This window comes from Sparus aurata, chromosome 20 (assembly GCF_900880675.1).
Source record: "Sparus aurata chromosome 20, fSpaAur1.1, whole genome shotgun sequence".
NCBI classification, from domain to species: domain Eukaryota; kingdom Metazoa; phylum Chordata; class Actinopteri; order Spariformes; family Sparidae; genus Sparus; species Sparus aurata.
Window position 1 is genome coordinate 2,909,431 of NC_044206.1, and position 24,670 is coordinate 2,934,100.

General features: G+C 40.1%; 1 protein-coding gene across 1 annotated transcript in view; it reads left to right on the forward strand.

Annotated features, from left to right (window-relative positions):
• LOC115571077 (protein NO VEIN) overlaps positions 1-24,670 on the forward strand; it is an 83,649-nt gene that overhangs the window by 50,510 nt on the left and 8,469 nt on the right. Inside the window, exons 29-41 of the mRNA XM_030400127.1 lie at positions 2,505-2,686; positions 3,991-4,174; positions 8,946-9,088; positions 13,346-13,527; positions 16,379-16,638; positions 16,765-17,002; positions 17,082-17,265; positions 19,117-19,243; positions 19,429-19,515; positions 21,112-21,297; positions 21,427-21,701; positions 22,021-22,163; positions 22,925-23,009. Coding sequence (XP_030255987.1) covers positions 2,505-2,686; positions 3,991-4,174; positions 8,946-9,088; positions 13,346-13,527; positions 16,379-16,638; positions 16,765-17,002; positions 17,082-17,265; positions 19,117-19,243; positions 19,429-19,515; positions 21,112-21,297; positions 21,427-21,701; positions 22,021-22,163; positions 22,925-23,009 — 2,276 coding nt within the window. The remainder of the gene's footprint in view (positions 1-2,504; positions 2,687-3,990; positions 4,175-8,945; positions 9,089-13,345; positions 13,528-16,378; positions 16,639-16,764; positions 17,003-17,081; positions 17,266-19,116; positions 19,244-19,428; positions 19,516-21,111; positions 21,298-21,426; positions 21,702-22,020; positions 22,164-22,924; positions 23,010-24,670) is intronic.

Genomic DNA, 24,670 nt, shown 5'->3' on the forward strand with positions numbered 1-24,670 from the left:
GCTGCCATGTCCGACTGCTGCTCCCACATCTTAATAAAATGCAATATGAAATATTGATTAGGCCAACCTAGTATTTATTTGTCACAGATAATGAGTAAAGTTAATGATTTCTTTGATGTGGCCATGAATAAACTGATGAACTGATCAATGTTTCACCCGTTGTAGGGCAGTGTACGCCCAAACACAAATCTTACAGGCTGGAGCTATTTTCACTGCCAAAAAGCTCTTTATTGTCATTGTACAGGGACAGTAGCTACATTTGCTTGTTGATCCCGACACACTAATACAAAAAAAAAACAAAAAACAAAAAAACACTGAACATTTATAGCCTACGCACACTCAGCCTCGCTTTCAATAAAACACACACGCGCATTCTATAACTGAGATCAGTAAAATGTGAAAACAATATAGACATCATTCAAAAATGAGAAAAGATAGGCTAGTTGTTGCTTCAGTTTATTTATTTTTTAAATGGATGAGGGTTAATATGTAAAAGGTGCACAATGTTGAGCTTTTAGAAATTAAAACACTAAGGGCTTAATATAATATTGATCATAATATTAATCATTGTTAACTTACGCATTTACACGGTCAGCACTTTCCTGCCAGCAGCCCTCCCTCGCTCTGTTGGCGGCGACAGTGTTACTTTTTACCGTGATGGTTTCCTTGAATTCTTCATAGTCCTGCATAATAAGAATCTGCTCATCTTGAGTAAAATATGTGGCCCGGGATCGATTCATTTTCGCACGGAAGTAGAATAATATGACGTCAAACGCCCCCTATTATGTGTACGCGCGCAGAGCACAAAGCAGAGAACCGGACTTGACAAATTAAGTTGATAACCACCGTCGCAGTACCGTTTAACTCTATTTGGGGACTTGGGGCTTTGTTGAGCTGCATCATGAGCACAAAGCCTGGCTATGTTGAGCCCCCTTCGCAGTACAGGCCTCAGCTAGCTTTCCTCGCTTGTTGTGTCGTTCCGAGCCGGGGCTGCAGCGCAGACAGCAGCGCTCCGGTCTGCTTCCCGAGCTCTGTACCACCATACCGCTGTACACACATACAGAGACCGGACAATAAAGGAGAGTGCTTGGAGAAAATCGGAGAAAAAGTTGGACCACTTGCTAAGTTATGAAAATATGTGTCTGTTACTTGATTACAGCGGTCTGTTGTACTTTACTATGAACCACAGTAGCACAATCACATTCATGTGGCCTTCATTTCCATAACTCTGCCTAATATTTTATATATATATATTTTTTATTTTATTTTATTTTTTTTAATAAGGTAACGCTGAGTGGCCTTGATGCCTGTCAGTCATGATGAGTCGCATCTCGTCACCTCTCTGCTGTGTCTGCAGCTGAGCACTGTGACGCATGTCTCTCTCCCCGGCCGGGAGAGTTATCATACCGTGAAATACCAAATAATAGCCGGGGCATTTATTTGTTTCAATCACTTAACAGACCAGGCGTTTATTTGGGACAGACGTTTAATTCCTTCCTCTCAAAAATCCGGGTTGAAAATGTCACAAACTTCGCCACTTTCACGGTGAATTATCTGGCATCATTCTGCAAGTGAAGTTGTTGCAGCGGAGGAAACTCCTCATCTCTGCTGTCACTCATGGTGGCGTACATTTGTACAGCTGTGATTGTGCTACTGTGTAGGTGTGCTTTAATGTCATTTGAGCACGACAGCGATGTGGTCAGGCAGCACTGAAGTGGTCGCGGTCTCGGAATTTCCTGAACTAAATCAATACTGCACAGATGAACAGAAAATGCTTATTTTTGTCGCCCAAGTTATAACAACGATGTTGATTTTTTTTCTTTTATATTTTTTATAAAACGGTCACAATAGTGTCACTCACACTGAAGGGAAAATAAATAATAGTTGGGGCGTTTATTTGTTTCAGAGAAACGTCTAGCGGCTGCTTCTCCTGACTTTTCCTCTGCATATTTTACGGCAGAAAGTTTGAATTTCAAGCTGTACTTTTTATTTTTTTTGCTCCAGCTCTGACAGTTACTATGTTGCCATGGAGATGGAAACACAGACTTGGCGGAGTAATATTTTGAGTAATGAGTCAGGCATGCTGTCATGCTGATTTGAGCACGGTCTAAATGTCTTGTTGACCAGTCAGATTGCTTGGTTGGAACTACTTGTTGTATAATTCCCAAGAAACAACTGACAGGACATAACAAATTTATTCATGCAATGAATTCTTTGTTTCCCAAATCCATGTTCAAATGAGTCTAGACATCAGTACTAAAAGGTTTTCAAAGAAACAGTTTGTTACTTCATCAGCTTTTGGCTTCTTTTAACATCTGTTGGCAGGATAATCTCTTCCAGGAGTGTGAATTATTAAATGAACTGGAATAATGGAAAATGTACTGTATGTTGATACTGAAATGTTTCGAAAATGTTAAATTTGTTGTCACTGTGTCATGGATCCTGAGATTAGTTTAGGCTGTGGTTTGTGGTGTTGTTAATCTAGCTTTCTTCTCTTTTCACAGGACCTCTGTCAGCACTGTACAGGGATTTGAATGTTGTTCACTCTGCTCTGCTGAGCTGTTTGGAGCCTCTGGAGAGTCAGCAGGTTCAGGAGCTGCTGAGAAGACTCGGTGTTCATGAACTGGAGCCCCAAAAGCTACTGGAGCAGCACATCTACCCTGCAATACAGAACAACAAATGGAAGGTTAAGGCTCATTTTAACTAGCAGGTTTTCTATGGGCAGGGGGGAGTGTGCCGGTGGAGGAGCTCAACTAAGTAAGGGGAGCCAGGTTTTGGAGGGATTCGTAGATGATGAGGAGAAGTTTGAAGTAGATTACCTGAGGGACAGGGAGCCAGTGGAGGTTCTGAAGAACAGGAGTAATGTGGTCACAGGTCTGGGAGTGGGTGAGCAGCGGAGTTTGGGATATTTCTGAGAGTTCTGGAGTATTGTGGATGATGTACCATAGAGGAGGCCGATGCAGTAATTCAGTCTAGAAGTGATGAAAGGGTGGATGAGAGCCTCTGCAGCTGTGAATGAGAGGGGTGGACCGAAGCAGGCCAAGTTTTTGAGGTGAAAGAAGGCTGTTTTGGTGTTCTAAGTGTTGATCAAAGTAGAGGGTTTGATCAAAGATCACACTTAGGTTTCGGATATGAGGGGAGCCATTGTGTAGTGAGGGAGAAGTTGTGGGTGGACTAAAAATGATTTCTTCTCTATCACAGTTTGAGTAAAATTGGTTTGAAGCCAGGATTTTATTTCCATGATGTAGTCAGTCAGGGCTGAGTGAGTCACAGTAGTGATTTTTTGGGTGGAGATGTAGAGCTTGACGTTGTCTGCGAAGCAGTGGAACTGAAGTCCATGACGGCAAATTACGTGACCAAAGGGGAACATGTATGGGATGAAGAGGCGTCCGTGAACTGAACCTTGGGGAACACCTTGTGAGAGGTGAACAGTAGGGGATTTGCAGTTATTGATACTGGTGAATTGATGTCTGTCGGTAAGGTAAGATTTGAACCAGGAGAGGGTGGTGCTCCGATATTTAAAGTGGATTCGAGGTGGGTGAGAAGGATGGAATGGTTGATGGTGGTGTTGAAAGCTGCACAGAGGTCAAGCAGGATGAGAATGTTGATGTTGCCAGTATCAGGAGAGGAGAAGGTTGTTTGGTATTTTGAGCACAGCTGTTTAAGTACTGTGTTTGGATTTGAAACAGGATTGGAATGGTTTGTAGAGGTTATTGGCTGAGAAGTGGGACTTGAGTTGGGAGGCGACAGAGCATTCCAGTATTTTGGACAGAAAGAGGAGGTTGGAGGTCGGTAGTTGTTTGGGATTGCAGGGTTTTATCCATATTTTTTTGAGAATGGGGATGACAGCAGCCAGTTTGAGAGAGCATTGGTTGGAGCCAGTGGATAGGGAGGAGTCTACATTGTATTTGCCTTCAAAATGTCTCTCATTCTTTCTTTCATTGCCCTTTTTTTTCCCTCTTTGTCGTTCTCCACTAATTTTACCACCAGACGAAGCCGGAGGCTGTAGTGGTGAGTTACTTGGTTTTCATCAAGCTGCATGCCTCCTCCAGCAAGGATTACTCAGATGATGCAGTACCCATCCTCACCAGCAGGGGTCTGCTGTGCCCGGCCAATGAAAGTGTGCACTTCTCTGAAGAATACGGAAACATCAACCTACCAAAGAGACTGCCTGGTACAGAGACACACGCACACAAGCGCACGCACGCACACACGCACACAGTCTGTAAACAGGTTGATGTACTTAAAGGGATATTCTGGCGTAAATTTAATCCATGGTCTAACACACCGTGACACGTAAGACCCCCCCTCGAGAGATCAAGTTTTCCGACCGCTAGCTTATGTAGTTTCAGCAACCTCATAAATGACCACACGATAACAATACACTGCAGTCCATGCCTCCAACAAGAAACCGCCATCAAAAAGCCGCTCATAGCCACAAATAATTCTCTAAACAGCACCAAACTTCAGCAACAGTACAAATAGGGTCCCTGCACATAGTTCGAGGCATCAAACATCTGCTAGCTTAGCCAGATTTCTATTAAAAAGAGAACACAACTCACAACTCTCCTGCAGGAGCTTGCTCATTGTGGGGAAGCCTGACGAGTCAATTACCAAGTGCAGTAGAGTTCCGCAGCCCAAGGATGAAAATGTGTGATTATTACTTTGATTGAAATGCAATCGAAGTTCATGTGTCAAGAATGGAATTGAGCATTTCTAACTGCAATCGGTAATCGACTCATCAGGGCTTCCCCACAACGAGCAAGCTGCTGCAGGAGAGTGGTGAGTTGTAAAGCTATCTGCAAAGCTAGCAGATGTTTGATGCCTTGAACTATGTGCTAGGACCATATTTGTACTGCTGCACTGTTCTGAGCATTATTTGTGGCTATGAGTGCCTTTCTGATGGTGGTTTCTTATTGGAGTCATAGACTGCAGTGTATTGTTACCGTGCTGTCTTTTCTGAGGTTGTTAAAACCACATAACCTAGCGTCCGGAAAACTTGATCTCTCGAGGGGGGGTCTTACTCTGTGTCAAGGTGTGTTAGACCATGGATTAAATTTACGCCAGAATATCCCTTTAAAGATGAACTTCACTGTACTTCTCCAGTTATTGTTCAGTGTCCATGGTGGCCTTTTAAAGCCAGCTAAAAGATTCAGAACCTTCAGCAGAACTTGTGTCTTCCTGTCCCCAGCTGTCATCTCTTCTTTTTTTTCTTCTGGGGACATTTCTGACATCAGCTGTCTGTTTGCTCATGCTCATCTATCAGACTGTGTGTGTATTTTCCTTTGTGGGGAAAGTAGCTTGTGATTATGTGAGGGGTTGCTTCCTTTGTAGGTTACAGAAAGCATCACATGCTTGGGAGTACTGAATAGACTGAGTTGTGTGTGTGTGTGTGTGTGTGTGTGTGTGTGTGTGTGTTTTATGTAAGTGGTGGTGGAGTGGACAACATGTCATGGAATTAAGACTGATGTTCTCTTCTTTACATTTCTGCTCCTCCGCCCTTTAAACACATCAGTTTGAGCATTTTATCTGTTCAGTTGTATAATGTAAATTGTTTTGTTCCCATTTAATGCTGCATATCTGCAAATAGCTATACTCATCCAATACATTACATTTCACAGCATAAAACAATGTTGCATTGCACAGTTCCAGAACATTAAAGATAGAAAGTGAGATCAGTCCTATGTTGGAAAGCTATGCTTGATAATATGCTTTAGTCAACTCCCAAGATTTCGTTGAATGATGGTCTGATTTTTTTTTTAACAAGATAAAAAGTTAAACTATTAAACATACCATAAAAAGCATTTATACAAAAAAATATATACTAAGTTTGTTTAAAGTAGCTGCTGCAGAGTTCCTGTATTGTAGACATGGTCTCATTGTCATCTTTAGTAAGGTGCTTGCTGATGATGCTATTTATGACATAGAGTGTATGACTGCCGATTAAATGTATTACAGCTGCTACTGGTTAGTTTAGGGTCGCCACTTAGCAGCTAAAGACAAGCCTAGACAAACCAGGCCTGCAGTCCACCTGGTGTGTCCAGTAATTAAAGTCAGTCACTCTAAAATAAGCTAGATCATCATACAAAGTGACGTGCATCCTTATCTTCAAACAAAAGATAAATAAAATGTCAGATTAAAATGAAACAAAAAATGCAAATTTAGCCTCTCAAATGATCTGGAGACTATATCTTTTATAACTTCTACAGTTCAAATAAATGACTCATACGTCCAATATAATTTCAAGGTTTTTCATGTGCATACACATGTACAGATCATTTAATTGCATCTTCACTGATTTTACACATTTTACACTCAAGTTAAGCTTACTCACCATGTGGAGTGCGGATCAGCCTGTTGAAATTTATGTAGGCTGATCGTAGCCTGGGCTTGGAAACTGTAGTGGTGGAGTATGAACGATGTGGATTAGAGCCAGGCAAGAAGGATATAAGAAAGACATTTTTATTGGTGGCACAATGGGAAATCTAGGATACAGCATTTTTGGAGCTTTTGAGCCAAAGAGCAGGATTTGTTGGCTTTTGCTGTATCGATTTTAACAGTCTCTCTTGGGCCTTATAACTTTATGGAAGCGTTAGATGCTAAATCTCTGGTGTTCCTCTTCACGTACATCCTGGCAGCTGTACAGGCTCAGAAGAGCAACATTCTCAAGTTCTCAAAATTGCACCCCTGGATTAAAAAAAATAAATGGAAAACAATATACATCAACTTTCCTTAAAGTATACATGACCCTGGAAACAGAATACCAAAGAATTAGAGAGAGTAGAATTACAGAATAGTATCAGAAGGACTAAAGGTGCAAGAACTCTGCAGATGACCAAATTATTTGTTCCGCCATAGTCTGTTAATTTTTTTATTTTTAAGTGTTATACATTTGATACACAAAGTTCGATATTATGTGTGTTGCTATGCAACTTGCAATGGTCATTTTGAGAAATGTAATAAAATCACTTGTAATGACATGGTATGCAGAATGATACACTACATCAAGGGGATTCAACAGTTTTTGAACCAAATAAGGGATTTCCTGTCAAACCAATGGTTACAAGGCACTTTAAAAGAACAAGTGGTCCAGTGTGCCAAATGCCTCAGAGAGGTCAACAAAAATGGCAGTACAGACCAGTTTATTATCTAAAGCATGGACAATATCGTTGACAACTTTAGTTGTTGCTGTCAAAGTGTTGTGTGCAGATCTGTAGCCAGACTGATGAAGATTTAAAATGTTAAAAGTAGATCAAAACAATTTTAATTGACTATTAACAAGCCACTCTAATATTTTAGCCAAACAAGACAGTTTAGAGATTGGGCGATAATTATTCAAGTTGTCCACAGGACCACATTTGTGCGATGGAGAAACGAGAGCAGTTTTCCACACAGGTGGAATACTTTCAGTTATTAAAGTTTGATTAAAAATATGTGTCAAAGCATCAGTTATAACAGGAGCAGCTAGTAGTAACAGTTGTGGGTCCAGCTGATCAGCCCCGGTAGACTTTTTAAAATCGATGCCACACAGGGCTTCAAGTACTTTCAATCAATCAATCAATCAATCAATCAATCAATACCTTTATTTGTTGTTTCACAGCAATAGGAGCACACAAAATACAAAAAGCAACAAATACACATAACATAATAAATAACATTATGCACAAACCTAATAAATAATGTATATAAAATACTGAAATCAACTCTGTTAAAGAAAATTACTCAAGTGAAAAGGATATTCTATCCTAATGGGTAAACTACCTTTTCCTCCTGGCGTTTAAAAGACCAGAGAAGAGCCTAAACGAGAAACTAAAATGTCGAGAGCGAACTGAGATAGTAGGAGCATCACAATAAATACCTTGATCAGCCTAGAGACTAATCCTTTATATTCCTTCCATAAACAAATAAGGCCAAGGGGAGAACAGGTGCCTGTCAGCCTGACACAAATACCTGCTATTGTTAGTGCTACTGTACTGCACCATATTTCCCATTAAGCTAGTGTAATCAATTCCCACCTGGTAGAGGACGTTACAGTACTTTATCTTGACTCATTTTGTTTGCTTCCAAGCAGACTGAGAAAGCTGTTTTGCTTGATTCCTCCCTCTCAGGCCTGGGCTTTGTTCATCATCAGCAACTGCCAGAAACCCTGAAAGCTTTGGTTCTGTTTGTATTGGATGAGCATTGTAGGGGTTCACCTGTTGGCTGTAAAACAGTAAAGCAGACTGTTAAAAAATACCGCAGTTGTAGGCGGAGCCTGTCCTACTAACTCTTCGTCACATTTCTGCCTGAAAAACAGTCTCCGTCACCGGCAAAAACCTTTAACTCACTTAAGTGGTTGTTTTGATAGAAATCTCCGCGATGGTCAGCCCTCCTGACCGAGACTTTAGTGAACTTTCCCCCAGAAAACAGTCAGCAGCGACCTGTTTACTGATGGTGATTATGTAATAATGTAATTTAGCACGAAAAACGTAACTCTTTAACCTTCCAGGATGTTTAGGGGGCGGGGTTCTCAGTCACTACATATTATAAACGGTCTGCAGGTTTAGATCGACAGGGGAAACACCTGGGAAACACCCCGAGGTCATCATCATGACGTCTACCTTCGGGCCTCTTTAGGAGCGGCAGCGCAGCTTTCTGTGTGAATTACATGGTGGTTCGTCTTTATTCCAGCGGTGCTTCGCTCTGTCTGAATGACCAACGGCGGAGAATTGATGAACCGCCGCTGCGGCGTTAATGCAGCGTCTCTGTGTGAGAGAGGCTATTCTCAGCCTCCGCAGGTACTACCACTTCCTGTTTGGGAAGTCGTCCCAGCCCTAGACTCCTGTCATCATGCTTGAGTCCTTTCTTGTCTTTGATTTTCTCATCTTACCTGTTTGATGCTCATCTGATGCACGCATCCTGTAAACAGTCATCCTTCTGCTTGTCTGTTTTTTTTTCTCAACCAGGCTGTGATTGGGTCTTGCTGAGCCCGTGCTACGTGCAGACAGACGGTGATGTAGCAGGATGGAGAGAGCTGTTCAGCAGACTGGGAGTCAGAGACGGCCTCATCATCCGCAAAACCAAACGAACACTCACTGCTAAAGAACTGGTGAGGAAGACACTGTAACACTGTTGTCTCAGCTGTTTATAGATCGCACAAAAAAATGCGATTATACTGTCAGTAGGAGCAGACCCAAGGTCATGACAGCCCCACCTGTTAGCCCAGATGATGAAGGGCTCTGCATGTGTTGTGTAAGGACACAATATTTACTGGTTGCATGGACACCAGAAGCAGAGCACAATTGTCACAAAACATTACAAACTAACTGTGACTCATCATGAGGAATAAGCTAGTCATTGAAAGATGAAGGTATTAAATATTATGAGTCACACAAGGACTAGAGGGGTGGTATGGAGGGATCAATAGCTGCCCTGAGGATAAGCAGAAAAAGCAGGTGAGTGATGGGACGTGTCACAGACAGAGCTGAGGCTGCACTGTTCACATTCCCAGTGCCTGTTTTAGCTAGGGCTACAGCTAGCAGGGATGATACATAGATTCAACATGATACTATCAGTCCTTATTTGACCTGTGGGGCTTTCTCGTCATATGGCAAGCTATGATACTTACATGATACATCATCCCTTCTTAAAAACACTGTACACATCAGGTGCAGACACTGAACTGTAAATGTTAGATCGCAATCCAAAAACAGGACTTGTTGTCTGTGGTTATTGTTGCAGTATTTTCTTTGGTGTTAAATTGTGATTATTAATGTGTGAAGAAGCTTGAAACTAATTTATAGAGCAAAACAAACTTTACAGAAGACAATGAAAATAATTTAAGAGGGCATGGTATATCGGGTATTATATTTTGTTATTACGTTGGGACTTCGGGATATTATGTGTCACTTGCTTGTTGTTCATTCTTTTTCCCTTTTCACAGATTTACATTAACACTTACTGCTGATGTTTTCTCTTAAATACACCTCACCTACAAATATGACAAATATAATATTAACTCCATTGTCCAAAATGAGCTTCTTGAGTCACGGGCCAAGTTTACATGTAGATAAAAAAATATCCGTCGGCCAAAATAATATCTTCTATAGCTTCTTTTGTGACATTTTTGCATTCATTTCAGTATATTTAATGCGGTTAATAAGGTATAATGTTGAATACAAACTTAATAAAAAAGCCAGAGCAAAATTTTAAGTAAATTTATTAGTGTAAGTCAGGTGATCAGTGGTTGATCAATTCAAGCCTCTCAATTATTTAGATTTATTTGCTACGAAATGTAGTCTACGTAAGTTTTAAATGAAAGTAAATTTAAATGGTCACAGTGCATAATGAATTTAATCTAAAAACTGAAAACAGCTGATTTTCACACAGTCAGAGAGATCAATGTGGATTTTTTTTCTGCCGATAGGATAACTGATAATTACCTTCTTCAGCTCAAATTCTTAAGTTTATGCACACCTGAGGGCTGGGTTTCCGTTATCCGGAAATTACCAGACTTTGACTGGTAAAATCTGCCGAAGTCCAGTATTTTTTGACCCTACCGGTCAAAATGTCCGGTGAAAATATTCCCTCCAAGTAATGATTAATTATCTCTCCGTCTGTTCAGAGCGTCAGGAGTATACGGAATCAGCCGTCCAAACCATTATTGGTCATTTTGGCAAATAAATTACAAGTGAGGACAAGTCGGCGACAGCTACAAGCCCGCTCATCTGCCACTTGTGCGCAACGAGACGCCATGGCTGTAATGACAGCACTTTGCGGTTATGGAGGCCAGCCTGCGGAGTTCTCTGAGATTTCTGAGATTTCAGTAAAATCTACCCCGAGTGGACTAAACTGGCCAAGATAGCCTGCATGATCTCCGCCCCCAGTGTGCACAACCGCATCAAAACAGCACCGCGAAGTCGCCTGGGGGAGAGTAATGTGACAAGACTGATGCGCATTGCACGTTGCGGAGAGACACTGCACACTTTTGATTTTAATTCAGCTGCTGCACACTTCGCTGCAGCGAAAATGCGTAAAAAGTAAAAAAAAAAAAAAAAAAAAACAAAAGCCTGACACATGTCAAGGGATTTTGTTTATATAGAGTTTTTATTTCATATGTATTTCAAAAGCATATCGCAAACGGCCTTTTTTAATTGAAGTTGCACACCACGTTATTAAAATGGTATGAGCCAGTCCAGATGTGTTTTTTGTTTGCAAATTGTTTTATCTGAGAACAGGCCTTCAGTTTCTTTATGTTCATGTTAAAAGAGCGCATTGTGCAATATTAATTTTAGAAGTTACGCATGTGAGTCAATTGACGGCACTCATTTTATTTTATACAACCTATACTTTTCAATAAAAAGGATTATAGATTGACATGCTTTGATATCATTCTTATATATCCTGCATATCATTTATCATTTTAAGCTCAATAAATTCAGATAGGTATTTGACCGGAATTTCAAACATTTGTCTGGTAAATTGAAAACCTGCCGGTCACGTCGTCCGGTGCCAATTTTTTCTTGCAGAAACCCTGCCTGAGGGTAGGAGAAGGGTATGATATAGTGAGCAAAGATAGGTTATTTAATATTTTATACCTCATTTCATACCAATTCTGAAGGTGCATACCACTAGCTAGTGCATCATAGTGTGTTCATTAGTAATGATGAGGATAAATCATTAATCAAGTAAACTCAGTTAAGAATTTCACAGATTACAAATGTCTTAACAGTCGGTCAGAGATGGGCACACATTACAAATACATACTTATCAAATGTAACAAAATAAGATATAAAATACTGGTCCTAGAAAACATTGCATTAAAAATACTTTGTAACTTAAAAAAACAAAACAAAGACATTCTTGTACTTGTTAGGTCAATGAAAGCAATCTGGCTATTAGTATTATTTACTCCATTATTTTGTCTCAATCTATAGCCGATAATACAAACATTCCATTACCATGCATCCCTAATAAATATTTGTTCTTCACAGAGTGAAGTCTGCTGACAGTGCTGTCAGCTGAAGAGTCACTACACTACACAATAGCGTCTGGTTAAGAAGCTGTTATCCGTCTTCTCCAGCATTCATCACTGAAGCAGAGACTGTTTGTCTCTGCTTCATTATCCCTTAAAGCTAAAAAGAAAAATCAGTAATTCAGCTGAAAATAAAACACAGTTGTCCTTCTATAACAGGGGTACTCAAATATAAATCTTAAAGGGCCACAAAGATTTTTTTCAATGGCTCAAAGGTCCATGTATTGAGGTCGGTCAGGCCACATGCAATAATACTGTAATATTCAAAACAAAATGTCCTTTTCATTCTAAAAAACAAAATACAAACTAAAATAAAATGTAATTTCCATTTAAACATAAATTAAAATACATAGTTGAATATTTCCTCTTTTTGTTTGCCTTCAAACATTGTGTCCATCACTTCAGTCATGCATTATTTTATTTCATAGATGTGACAAGAATCCTGCTTGCAGCTTGATATGACGATTTCAGTGCATTAATTGTGTTGTGCTTATCTCTGAATTTTGAGGAAATGTCTCTTCAAAATTCCTATGCCTCGTCTCATAATGCTGTTTCAAATTGGGAATCTTCATCACAGCTTCTCCTGGCATTTTATAACGCACCTTGTGGACTGTGGCGCAATGAATCTTGGGTATTCTTTTGGTGTAGGTGTTATAATGGTTCTTGAATGTGTTTGTGAATAAGATGATATGCAAGATGGTTGTGGGTTAATTCACGTCATTTGTTCTGTGATTAAATGGTGCTGAGTTTTAACAAGGATGATAAAAATTTTGGCACCGTGAGTGAAAGGGTGTTTGCTGGGAGAGACTCCCCGTCCGTTACACTCATCGTGAAAATACATGATGAGACTAGCGAAGATGATAAACTATGTAAGGCCAAGTATCTGTTACTGCTGGACTGTCAGATCCATGGGTTTTGTCCTGGTTGGAGGGAGAATGAATGCAAATTTTAAGTTGCCGATTTTCACTGTCCGCTTTGTTGTAGCAGTTTACTTGGAGCACGCCATTTTCAATCTCTTACCACCGGCAAAATGTGAAAGTTAAAAGTTGCGCTTGCATCGGTGAGTGACCCAGCTGTCTGTGTATCGTCGGCATGGAGACAAGTCCCGGTATACACGTGCTGACCCAACCAAAACACATGGTGAGGGAATAACCGTTCGGGGGCCACAAACAGGAGGGCGGCGGGCCGGATGCGGCCCAGGGGCCGCCTATTGAGGACCGCTGCTCTATAATATGACTGCAGCTTAACGGCTTTATAATATTTCAGTTCAATAACAGTATTTGTCCCTCTTATCATACTCTCTACCTCCTCCTCCACCTCCTCCTCCTCCAGGCCTCCAGCCCCTGGTCTGTGGAGAGTAAAGCATGGTACCAAATTCCGGAGGAAGGTTGTGTGCTCGATGACTACCCCTGCAAGGAGTTTTATGCGCTGGCCACTGCTCAGCTGCCTGGCTCCTGCCTCCTGCAACAAAGAATGGCCTTACTGGAGCATCTGACAGCCAACTGGAATACTGGGTAACAAACATGCATGGGCACTCACTCACTTACATAGTTCTCTTTCTATGTCATATTCTGTCCAGGTGAAGATTTACACAGTTGAGAAGCAGGTGCATTGAAGGGGTTTCTGTTGTGTTAAGGTAGCCCATGGCTTAATGGTTTAGTCAGTGTCAGGTAATAACTCCAAGCATTTTGACTGTGGCATTAAGTGTTTACTGGGGTAAAATGGGGACATTGTTTTTATAGTTCCCTGATTTTTTTCTCGGCCTGAGCAACACATGAGCCTTTTGTATGGCTTTTGTTGGAGGTCGCCAGCGGGATCAGCCTGGGGATTAATTTGTGTGGATTTAGTCGCTCTTAGCTCTGCCTCATCTCGTGAGTTACTGTTATAGATTTGTGTAAGCAGACGATGGCAGTTCAGGTAAAGAGGTCAGTTGAGCTCAAATAGTCATTCTGGTGAACAGCAGACACTATGGAAGATTAGATTGTGTGACGCTGTATACCCAGTAACCTTTTTATATCACAGTTGGACAAATCACAGTGTTATACTTTGCACAACAATTAACCATTTTTCCAAAGAATGCCACTGAATTTTATATTGTAGCTATGTGCGTACTGAACTCCACAATGTTCACCTTTGCTTTTTATTTGTCTGCAGTCTTGATCAGCTGTACAGTATGGGCTTACCCCCACTCGCACTTTAATGCAGTACACCTGCAAATCATTTATTCCCTTGATTGCTCAGCTGCCTTACCATGCAACAATTACGGGAGAGACAAATAGAATCATGTCTGTAGTTTTCATGTCATGGATTACCTGTCTCAAAAAAGACTCCCATACTATACTTTAAGGAATGGAAACTACTGGCTTCCTGGAAGTCAAACATTGTGGTTAATCCAAGTTTTAGTCTGCAATAATGACAAACAAGAAAACAAGCCTGAAGCACTCAAAGTCCAATACTTTCTGGGAGATATTTTAAGACTTTCCATGCGTTGCGTACATCTGGAAAGCAATGGAGCAGAATTTTTGTTTGTTTGTTTGTTTGAAGTGAAGATGCTTGTTAACCTTCAAGTGTGAATTCATCCTGCAGGAGAAATATTGTCAAATATTGTTTAATAAAGCATAAAGTCATTAGTATGAGATATTTTGGTAAAGCTCCTTTTGTCTAGATTTTTTCATATTTTTTCATAAATATTTAAAATAATACAACAGTCTTGCTTGATAAGTATTACTGGCTGCTTCAGTCATATTGCACTTGATTGGACCTGCAGTGAGCCATTTAAAAAAGACAGATTCTGGCAGAAATGCACTGAGGGGAAGGTCACATTGTGTGGAAATAAGAGGCTGCTCTGTTGCCTTTCGCTGTTGTGGCGCTTTAATGAGAGCCCGGTATAGTGTTGCTGCAGTAATCTTCACTGCCACTGACATTTTAGTGTTTTTCAGTTTCAAGTATGATGTTTCTTTCTCTTTGTCTTACACTTGTTGATACCTGGTGAGTCTCTCTCTAGAGTGTGTCGGAGAAACAGTCCGGCAGATATTGCATCTCCTTGATCCGCATTTTCAATCTCCGACACCAAACATCGGTTCAGCACTTAAGCACAAACACAGTTTAACCGTTTACAGCCCAAAGAAAGGACTGGAAATTGACTCCTCCCAGTGCACATGTAAATGGTGACATGGAGCAAAGTATGTAGGTCTCGGAGAGATGATCCGCTGTATTGGTAACTATTTTCATACCTGAGCCTTGCATTAGGGGTGGATGACTTAGGCCAAAAATAATGTCATTCGACAAGAACTATTGAAATAATTACGTGTTGCAAATGATTCTTCGGGTCTCTTGGATGTTCAGGACAAATTTAAACTCAGTCCACTATAAAATAATCAATTGGTGAGGCTGAGAATACACATCTATTACACTGGTTTGATTGACACAAGTTAATTGATCTTTTGAGCATCGATAAGAGATCTCAGTGCATTTAGCTCTGACCATTAAACACGTGCAGTGCTGCTGAGTGCTGTATATTGCAGAGGAATGTAGGTCACACAGTTCTGCCACTTTGACTGTCACAAGAGGCATCAGGATCACTGAGCTACAACTTCAGATCATGCTTTGTAATCACAGGGTCCTCCAAGTTATAGGATCCTATATTAAGTATATTCTGTTAAAGGAAAGAGACTACCGCACACTGTCCACTTCACTTGCATTTAAGTTTATTAATAACAACATTTTGGTACTTAGACCCTCATCAGGTTATTTTACAAGACAAAGGGGGAGGCGGTCTTATGTAGGGTTGTGGACTTGCATGGCCCAATCAGGCCACTCCACAGACAGATATCCCTCAAAATGAAATCAAAAACACCTGGATCAACAAATCTACCCCACTGAATGTAAAATGTTTTTTGTTTTTTTTTTAAACAACAGAACAGGTAAAGTTCCTTTTGTCAGTTGAAGCGCATATGTTCACAATAGAAATAATAAAAGCTGGTCAGAGAAATGTACCGTGGGAACTGGCTAGAAAAACAGGTACATCTCAAAGATTACAGAACAGGCCAACTCACATTAAGAAGTAAGTCCTCTAGTCTGCTAGGTAGCATGGTCTTATATTTCCAAAAGGGTACATTTCACAATAAAATTCACACAAAACAAAAGGAATTTCTTAGTGCAGAATTTGCAGAACTGAATCTATCTTCTATAGCCTGTTTCTAGACAAATGAAAAGGAAATAGAATCAGAATCAGGCAAACATAAATATATACAGGCTTCATAAAATAGTTTGAGACAAAATCTAACATGAGACAACCATAACATAAATTTTTTGATATAGATATAGATAGAGATAGATATTTAAAAACCTTTCCCTTTCTCCCAGACACCGCTACTCTCAGTACATCACAGCTGAGGTGATCAACGGTGATGGTCGAGTGATCAGAAGCACCAAGTCCTCCTTCTTCCACTTCCTGTGTTCTCTTGAATGGATTCCAGCGTACCAGCCACAGGAAGGAGAAAAGCAAGAGAGAAAGTACCTTCGTCCAAACTCAGTCTACCTGAACTCACCTGAGGTCACCAGCCTGCTGGGGACTCATGTCTGCTATGTGGACATACACCCCAGCGAGTTCACCAGAGCTCTTGGTAAATATGTGCCTACTGTGGTGTAGATCTGTTTCTCATTGCTATGGTTATTGTTTGTCTCTTATGTAGCTGCCTCAGAATATTTTTGGAGGACAAACTGTTTGTCTCCCATTTCCCCTCTACTAGGAATGAGACAAAATATCACAGTTGATGCTCTGATTAACTACCTGAAGCAGTGGTGTGTCAAACCAGAAGCAGATTCCCAAGAGAAGAAATCCTCTGAGGAAGAGTTGGAGGGGGCAAATTTCACTTCCACAGTTCAGCACATCTACAACGTATACACCTATCTATCTCAGAACTGCTCCCAGAGCACCCTGAAGGAACTGTTCCAGCACAACCCTGCTGTTTATGTAGAGGAAAGCAGGTAAGTGTAAGCCATATAACCTCAACTGTCCACATTCATGTCAAGATGTAGTCCGTACAAGTCAAACTCTGCCCTGCAGGTGGAATGGTGAGTGGAGCTCAGGACGTTTCTACCACATGAAGGAAGTGTGCTGGAGTGACCCAACAGAAATGTTCCGGCGCTACAAACAGCTGATTCGCAGACCAGACAGCCCTGTGCCAGAGCCTAAGGTCCTTGCTCCCTTCTACAACCCACTGGAGGGCATGAGAGGCTTCTTCATCAGAGTATGCTGCTCTTTTACTGTTCTCCTGAAAAGATCTCATGTCCAGGGTTCTCCCCAGAAATTTTTAGTGTTGCGGCGCACCGTCTGCACGCTCGTCAACGTCAGTCCGGGGGGGGGGGGAGACACGGACAGACGGTCACCAACTCCGTCAGCCGGGGGACGGAAGGACGCTGATCGCCGTCAGCCGGGGGACGGACGCTCGTCACTGTCACGCGCGGAGTATAGCACCGCTGACCTAGCGGTATAGCGGCGTAGCGCCGCTGTTCCACTGTCTGGGGAGAACCCTGCTTAGGCGGGAGGCAAAAACGCTTGGGCGCCGCGCCCAAGCCGTATAATGGCAGGGAAAACCCTGATGTCTCAGTCTTCACTCATTTTACTCCAGTCACTTTAACCACAGTTCATGTCATTCCCCTACATGCACACAACGTTTCTTAGACTCATTTAGCTGTTGGCCTTTCATTAAACCCAACTCCCCATTAGTTACTGTCTCTATGCCTATCAAGCATTCTTTTTATTCTTGCACAAAGTTTTTTGATAATGACTGCAAATTTGTTAAACTGTGAGTCCTTTACAGATAGAGGTGGGCAAGAGCCGCTTTTTATCTCTATGCCGCTGGCCCTAATTTACCTACTCGAATGACATTGGTTGCTGACAGTTATTATCAGCGACAACTAGCTAGCTAATCAAGCTAGCATTATCTTTTAAGTTGGTTAAAAATGTTTTTGAATTTTCAGCTGACTTATTATGAAATAAAAAAAGTTATAAAAGCGATCTTGAACAAACACTTTATGTTAATGTACGTGGTATAATGCTCAAAGACTGAGGCTAAAGCTACATGTGCCAGGAATAACATTCCCCACCAGTTGATGATCTATGTAGTAAACAAGGAAATTAAGAAATAGCAATTTTCTCATCACAGTGCAAAGTTACGGAGTACAAGTATCCATGCAAGGTGAGGAAAAATGTAACCCTTTGTGGCTGCAGAGCTAACACTTGTAAGAGTAATAGAGAACACATGCTGTTTTGAATTTTGTGAACAAGAGAAACGTTTTTTGGAATGAGTACTCACTTCTGTGTTTGTCAAATATAATGCTATCTGGGGTTGCTGAAGTGAATACTTAAACGTTCAAGACAGAGCAGAGCCAACTAACGTTAGTTTAAATATTATATACTATTTTTTTTCTGTAAGTTACCTGTAACCCCAAAAACTTGTGTAGTTAGCTATTTATGTGCACTTTGGACATAGAAGAAATGCTGCTCTAGCTAACAATGCTAGTTAGCAAGTATTACTAATGTTAGCTTATGTTAGAGCAGATGATGAACACACAGTTAAACCCATTCATTTCACTTTTTCTCTCAAGTTTTGGGGCTTTGTAAATCTAATACCGGACTCAGTCGACAGAAATCTTGAGTGCGCATGCCCAACGGCACCCCAGCTAGACAGCCACCTCTACAAATAAAGTCTGATTCTGTGGGAAAAACTGCTGTCTTACTGTAGACACATACACACCACGTCACAGTCCTGCTGTGGCTAATTACTGTTGCTAAGCTGTGATTAGTCAAGTGTTGTCCGGGGGAACGTTTAAATGAACAGTCACAGCTACTTACATCTGATGATGTAATGTTAAGGAAGACATAGTATATTGTGAGTAGCCAGTCATTTACGGATATTCAGTTATCAAGACAATAACGCAGGTATTGAGGGTTTAGGTGGGAAAACATTTTGGCACTTTGCTGTGTATATTGTTTTAATAAACCGAGTCCCTATTGTCGGTTGCCAATTTTAAGATCAAACTTCCCCTTTATTTATATAACCTATGCATGCATCTTTGATTATATGTCTTATGTGTAGCTCCTGGATGTGGATCGCAGTCCCAATATGAAGCAGTATGTTGGTTTGTTGGAACTGATCTGTTCATCATCTCAAATACCAACTGCCGAGGTGCTACAGGATGTGTCAGTGCTCTATGCCAAACTTGGTGAGGACATTTATATTCTTTTGTTTCAGAGAGTTTTTCATTCAGTCACTCACACATGTCCATCTGCCTGCAGCTTGTTATCTTTCTGCTCAACAACTGTTTCCCTATTGACTACCCTAACCTGTTACACCCTTTTAAATACAATATAATAGAATTTAAGAAATATATTTTTTTATTTTCAACAGCTCAAAAGTGTACAATTCCAGTATCTGGTGAGCAGGAAAACAATGCACAGGCAAAACTCGATCGTGGTTACTGCTCCACATTGAAGGGTGAGTAACACATTCATGCTTAGAGGGACTTCCGGTACATATATGTGTGTGTGTGTGTGTGTGTGTGTGTGTGTGTGTGTGTATGTATGTATGTATGTATGTATGTATGTATGTATATGTATATATATATATATATATATATATATATATATATATATATATATATATATATATATATATATATAGATATATATATATATATAATAGTAGATATATATATATGTATATATTATATATATGTATATATATATATTGTATATATATATATATGTATATATATATGTATATATATATATGTATATATGGTATATATGTGATATATATATATATATATATATATATATATATATATATTATATATATATTATATATATATATGTATATGTATATGTATATATATGTATATGTATATATATGTGTATATATATATATATATATATATATATATATGTATATATATATGTATTTGCGATTTTAGTGCAACAAACTGCACAGTCACATGTGAGGTTGTCCTAAATAAATAATGACACCAAGTAAATAGTTTTTAAGGTGAAATATAATGGCAAAATCAAGAATAGTCAAAAACGGCCAATTATACCCTGGAATATCGGATTTCACAACAAACCTAAATATCCCTGACGTCCCACCTTCAAACACAGCCTCATTTGGCCATCCATGAAAAAGCTGCTTAATCTCCCACTTTTCTATAGGAATACATTTTTCTTACGGGTACTGCACTAGTGCTTATAAAACACAACCCGCCTTCATTCCCACTGTACTCTGTGTGTCTATCAGATCGCCCATTGGTCTGACTATTTACTGCAAAGTATGTACTGCAAACAAGCATCTTCCACCACCTGTGAGTGCAGCTTGTGTTCTGAAAACAGCTGGGAGGAATTAATTTCTGCTGTCTGAAATTACTTTACAATGGAGAGTGAGAGCAGAAGCTGTACGCTCTGCAGTGAAAGTGTTTTGAGTACAAGTTTGTTAAGCCATAATGTGATACGTTATCTATATCTTGATACTTTGAAATCTCCCTGAAAGCACTTCACAAATACTCAGACTGGGCGACATTTCTAATATCACAATATTTTAGTCCTCGATATCAACATTGTGTACATTGGTACTTTCACAAAATTTAAACACATTTATATTTTCCATAAATAATCATAAGTAATGTGAATATAATGACTAAGTAGGTAAAGGCAAGTATCGGAACAAGTTGAACAGTCTGGTAAGTTCAGACAGTGGCATTACTTAAATTCATTGGAAGACAACACTTATGAGATATAACCATATAACAATGTCTAAAATATAAGAACTTATATAGTCTCACATCAAGATAAATGTATAATATTGATATATTTCCAGCCCTACAAAGAAGGCAGGGAAGAAGAAGACTGCCAGCTAGTAAATATGGATGTTAACAGTGCAGGTTTTAAAATGTTTCAAATATTGCTGAATTGTTTTTTAAGAAAACAAATCCATTCAGCATGATTGTCGGCATTCAAGATACACTGGATGTAAACAGTGGGGAAGCAAGCCACACGAAAGGCCTGATCCTGACCCTGGCTGTCTTTTTTGCTTTGTGTTCAGGTATGGTGTCTGATAAGAGGGTCTTGCCCACCAAGGATAACAGCTGGGTGAATCTGGCACGCAAACCCATGATTGCTGACAACAAAGAGCTGGAAAAGGTGTTTAAGCCTCACAAGCAAATCTGTCTGCTCAACCTTCCACCAGCAGAGAAGACGACGACTCACAGGAGCAAGATTGGGAGCTTTGGTATGCTGCATACGGCCGGTGTTAGATTAGTAATTTATTACCTTTAACAACACTCAACAGAAAAGATTGCACAAACATAATCCAGGTTAACATACAAATCCTGACTGTTGATCTATAATTTCCTGCCAGCGACGGGAGAACGAACTAACGCCTTGCCCACCTTCAACGAGAGGGACAGATCTTTGTTCCTGGAGATCTGTGGGATCCGTCCGCTGTCCCAATGTGTCAAGACTGAGCCACAGACTGAGAATCTGAGACCCTGTCCATCTATGCAGGCCATGGTGCACGCCGTGATACCCTACATCCAGAGGTTCCTCTACCACCATGACGAGCTGTCTGAAGTCTACTCAGAGCTGATTGACAACAACATCGGAGAGAAAATCAAGCGACTTTGCTTTGGACAGGTCAGAAGTTGAAAAACTGGCGGTAGTTCCTCATTTGGTAATAAAATATGATGCTCATCAGCCTAAGGTTGACAGAAATTCTCATACCCCCTGAAGTAAATGTTAAAGAAACTGTTCACCCGAAGGTAAACCCAGTCATCATCTCCTCCCCCCATGCTGAGGGAAAGTCAGGTGAATTTCATAGTCCGTGTTCTTCTCAGTACTGTAACATTGTTTCCCTGGGCAGTCAGGACTGCTTTGTTTGTCACACACTGTGACACATACACTCTGCACACTAATGTAATCTGGAATCTTGAAGCTGCCTTGTGATTGTTTACAGGTGGGTAAGCTATACATTCGCTACCAGCTGGATGTTGCTGACAGTGAGGTGGTCGAGGTGCGTGATGTTAACTGTCTGCTGAAGGACAAGAAGGAGCTTTACATCCAGAAAGATCACCTCTCAGCTAAACTGGACATCTGCAGGTGTGTGTGTGTGTGTGGGGGGGGTCCTTTAAAGCAGAGAAATATAAAAGCCAGGCAGTTGTTCGAGTTTTAATAATTCTGTCACTCATGCAGTGATGTCAAAACTACCCAAAAGTCATACGTGTGTCAAGTAAAGATATGTTAAAATACTTTTTGGGAAAAAGTGAAAGTCACTCATAGAAAGAGTTGTTAAAATAGTCAAGTAAAAGTCTTTAAAGTATGAACCTAGAGAAAAATGTAGTAACGATTTTCAGATCCAGTGCTCCAGTATTTGATTGCAAACAAAATAAATGATTAAAATGCAAAATGTAAAATAAAAAGTAACCAGTCAGTAAAGTTTTCAAATAAATGGGAGTACGAGTAACAAGTACACTATTTGCTTCCAAATTGTGAAATATGAGTATTAAAGTTACAGAAAACAAAAATTCTCCAGTAAAGTCCAGTTATTTTGAAGCACAACAATTTACACACAAATTTTCATAAATTTGGAACACATTCACACCTGAGAGCTCAGCTGGAGAAGTTAGATGTAAAACATGCAAACTGTGAGAAATCGTATCTAATGGAAAAAGGACCTCATTGAATATGATTACACAGGAACACATGAAGTCTTAACCAGTATTTTATCACAGCTTTGAAGGTGGCTCAACCCTTTGTTTTCGAGCAACTATTATAGAGAATTAATGATAAAATCCATTTATTGCTCTCTCCTGTAAGTGTTGTTTGTGAGACTTGTAATTGTGTGTGTGTGTGTGTTTCAGGGAGCTGGTGAAACTGTTCTGCACAGAGAGCAGCCACAGGAAAGAGCTGATGCCTTTTCTGAGTGGCCTGATAACCTCGCTCGATGTAAGTTATAAATGATCCCTTCAAATGTTGATCACTAATCCAGGGAAAAGGGCCTTCGCTCGCTCTCAGTCACCCTTTCGTTCTCTGTCTTTTCTGTCACACTTACACACTGGACTCCCACCAGTGCAGAGCGGACCGTAGCTGGAACTAATGGGCTGTTTCCCCAGAGGGAGTCACGTTTACATCTCGTCTCTGTGGAGCAGCAGAGACTCTGTGAAGTCAGAGAGTTGAGAGGTCAAACTTTGATCCCTCTTTGTCCAATATCCTGTCATGTGCGCTTCTTCTTCAGCAGAACAGGGCTGCGTTTTAAAATTGATATTGATATCTGGGGAACACACAGCTGTTTGATTAAAGATCTACATTGGATGTGCCTGAGAAAATAAAATGGAATATTTGACTGCTTGATTAACGATTTTAATGATTGGATTCTGAGGCGTAACAGCCAATTATTACACTGCAGTCAGACTGACGCAGATAAGAGAGGCTTAGGGGATAAACGAGTCCAGATCTGCCTGTCGACTTATTATATCCACTTATTAGTTTAGCTTCTTTTTTATCATTCAGGGAATTGATCAAACAATCCCGGGATGTAGATGTTAATTTGGTCATTACCATTTTAAAGAGATGAGGCGTCTCTGTAGCAGAGAGGTTAGGAGCGTCTGCTACTTGCTCTGTTGGCGAGAGAGTCTGAGAGGAGAAACCCCAAATCCGCTCTGCCTCCATCTGCTGTGGTCTTCAATGTTTAACCTCTGTTGATGTATGAGGTACAGCCCTGTTTTGTAGACTGAATAATGAAACACTACAATTCTTGAGAGGCATTAATCTAAAACAAATATTAGGGCTGGGCGATATGGCTGAAAAATGTATCACTATACAAGTGTTTCAGATCAGTCGATATCGATAATTATTGATTTTTTTTTTACCTATTTGAAATAAGACATTTTTTTTTTTTTAATAACCCTTTAAATGGTCACTACTGGTGAGATTTTTGAAAAAAAACATAATTTCTACGATTTCTACCGACCCCCTTAAGGGACATGGGGAAAAAAAAATGATGGGTGAAAAAAAAAAAAAAAGATGTCATTTTTGCGAGATCCCGCAAAGATTTTTGTGGGATCTCACAAAACCTCATCTTTAGCTGACAGGAACTCAAAATAATGACTGTATTTCCAGCTAGAAAATGCGCATCTCTCTCCTCCCTCCATTGTTGTTTGTGTTTGTGTCGCTGCGTGGTGTTACACGTGAGTTGTGCTCGTGCTGAAAACGTGACTTGTGGCACACGTGACATCACTCCCCGAATCAAGAAGAAAGCAGAACTATATATTTTTACTAAGGAAAATGACAAAAATAATGATAAGTAACTTTAATCTGATTACTGGTTTGTTACTGAAAAAAGTGGTCAGATACCAGCATCACTGCGCAGATAAAAAAAGAAAATTTTGAAAATTGGGCTGTTTAAAGATGCAATTTCAACATAGTTTGAGAAGGAAAGGAAGGCCAATCGTTGGGTCCTCATCGTCATATTTTAATCACAAATAAAGCTAATTTTCCCTCACTATAGGCCTACTGAGTATTTTTTTTATATATTACAGCCTATAATAAGATCTGCGCTGTGTGCATAGGCTATAAGAGCAGGTAGAACATTCCTTATAATAATTTCT